At 48.6% G+C, this 2,556-nt stretch overlaps 1 protein-coding gene across 1 annotated transcript in view; it reads left to right on the top strand.

The window, feature by feature from the left end:
- The window catches only part of LPCAT4 (lysophosphatidylcholine acyltransferase 4), a 27,726-nt gene extending 26,398 nt beyond the window's left edge, over positions 1–1,328 (top strand). Inside the window, exons 13-14 of the mRNA XM_006778128.2 lie at positions 545–701; positions 977–1,328. Coding sequence (XP_006778191.1) covers positions 545–701; positions 977–1,131 — 312 coding nt within the window. The 3' untranslated portion in view covers positions 1,132–1,328. The remainder of the gene's footprint in view (positions 1–544; positions 702–976) is intronic.
- Positions 1,329–2,556: the final 1,228 nt, after the last annotated feature.

The raw sequence follows: 2,556 nt of genomic DNA, 5'->3' as shown, positions 1-2,556 counted from the left end.
AGGGGAGTGGACACAGGAGTCCCCCCTGTGCCTGCTGAGAAGAGGGAGGACACAGCGTTGATCCCCCACTTCGCCCTCATTTCTTTTTCACGCTCCAGGATGCCAACGGTTTGGTGGACTTCCGAGACGTGGCCCTTGCATTGGCAGCTCTGGATAGGGGCACAGGCCTAGAGGAGCTGACTCGCCTGGCCTTTGAGGTACCAGGGGGGCGGGGGGAGAGGGGACATGGCAGCTGTGCTCACCCCACCCAGAAGCCTGTGTGGTATTCTATTACCAGTAGCTTCTAGATAGCTGGTGCTTGGTGTCCAGCCCTGTGCCACACTGTAAACCGCAGAGCTCCGGTGTCTGTATATTGAGGCTTAGCTGGGAACAGGAGGAAGACAGCAGCTGTGAGGTTAAATTCTCCTGCAGAAAGGACCCAGGGGGCAGGGAGGGCCTGTATTTTGCATTCTTGGAAGAGGAGGAGCCTGTCAGGCAGACCTTTGGGGGAATATGGGGTGATGGCACAAGGGGAGGGCTTGACCTGTGTCCCCTTCTCACGCAGCTGTTTGCGGAGGAGCAAGCAGAGGGGCCCAGCCGCCTGCTGTGCAGCGACGGCTTCAGCACCATCCTGCACCTGCTACTGGGGTCGCCCCGCCCTGCTGCCGAGACTTTGCATGCCGAGCTGTGCCAGGCGGGACCCCACCAAGGCCTCTCCCTCTGTGAGTCACTGTCTTTTCAGCCCACGTGGGCATTTGGGGCACCTTCAGCACTGGGCTGGAAGGGAACAAGGGCTGGTGGCCAGTGCCAGGGAGCAGACCATCTGAGAGGTGAGGATAGGAGGGATTGGCTAGGAGGCTGAAAGGACATAAACTTGGATTTGAGAAGTGACGCAGAGATGAGAGTGACAAAACATACTGAGAAAAGAGCAGGGCGCCCACTTCCTCTCCTTCCTAGATATAATTTTACTTTTCCCATCTCACAATTATCTATCCAGGTCAGTTCCAGGACTTCTCCCTCCGTGACCCACTCCACGGGAAGCTCTTCAGCACCTACCTGCGCCCTTCCCAGACACCAAATGCCTCATCCCCAGGCAGCTGCACTGCTCTGGCCAACGGGACTGTGCACTCACCCAAGCAGAAGGGCGACTGAGCCCCTCCACCTCCCCAGCTCGCATCTGGCCCGCAGACTCAAGGCAGCGCCAGGGGCCGACCCTGGGCCTCAAGCCCTCTCTGCTCCTGCTTGGTTTTTTGTTATTGTTTGGTTTTTTTAAGTTGATTTTCATTTTTGTTTGTTTGTTTGGGGTTTTTTGTAAGAAACTATTTTATATATAAATATAAATATATATATCTATATCTATTTAAAAAATATGAAGCTCGGTCACATTGATGGCATCATTAGATGGGAAGGAAAGGGATTAATAGCTGCCGGCTGGCCGTTGGACAATCCCAAAGGTTCCCCAGGTTAGTCCTGTTAGCCAGAGCTGGATGAATCCTCACTTCCAATTGAACGTGGTGCTTTTCTGCACAGAAATCCTGCAGTTCTCATGTCCTTTCCTCCTGTTGTCATGCCCTGTGTATGCACATTTTAACAGGCTTACTCATGGACCTCTTTTCAGCCTATTCCCTCTTGTTCTGTCCTCATTAGAGATTAAAAAATAGCTAACTGCCATTCCATATTTAATAATCCTACTGAGATTGATGCCTCCTGTCTGTAGCTCAGACCAACCACACAAGAGGGTTTTTCTGCCATGGGATTGAATTGGGGACACTTCAGTCCCTTCTGTCCAGCCTCTTTTCAAGGAAGAAGAAAATAGGCCCTCCTATAGAGAGGTGCATGTCTGGACACAGTTATGGAAAATTATATTTTAAAAATTAAATACCTATCCCAGGTTTTTTAAAGGGCATCTTTCATATATACATACATACATACATATATATATATATATATATATATATTAGGAGCCCAGCGCGTGATTTGAAATAGTGCGGAGCTCATACATGTTGATATTTTATGTCAGAATAACAAAGCATGTAACTCTTCTTCAGTGTTCTTGCAAGTCACTCCTCTACACAGACAACGAAAAGGCTACCGGTTCATTATCTCTATTCGAAATTTATTTCTCTCTCTCTCTCTCTCTCTCTCTCTCCTGGTTTTTAATACATTTTTATTGATTTCAGGGAGAGAGATAGAAACATCAGTGATGCAAGAGAATCATCAATTGGCTGCCTCCTGCATGACCCCTACTGGGGATTCAGCCCACAACCCAGCCATGTACCCTGACCAGGAATAGAACCATGACCTGGTTCATGGGTAGATAGATGTTCAACCACTGAGCCACACCGGCAACATCTTTCCATATAGACTTCTGTGGGGTTTTTTTGGTAATCTCTCTTCTTTTAATCCTTACCTTGCCTGAGGATATTTTTCCACTGATTTTTAGAGAGTAAAGGAGAGGACAGGAAAGAGAAACATCAATGTGGGACACATCTATTGATTGCCTCCCATGTGTGCCCTGACCACTGATGGGGGAGTGTGTCAGGTTTATGTGTCATTATTCTTAATCAATACAATTAG

This window comes from Myotis davidii, unplaced genomic scaffold, assembly GCF_000327345.1.
Source record: "Myotis davidii unplaced genomic scaffold, ASM32734v1 scaffold46, whole genome shotgun sequence".
In the NCBI taxonomy this organism is placed as follows: domain Eukaryota; kingdom Metazoa; phylum Chordata; class Mammalia; order Chiroptera; family Vespertilionidae; genus Myotis; species Myotis davidii.
This window is presented reverse-complemented; position numbering and strand designations above follow the sequence as displayed.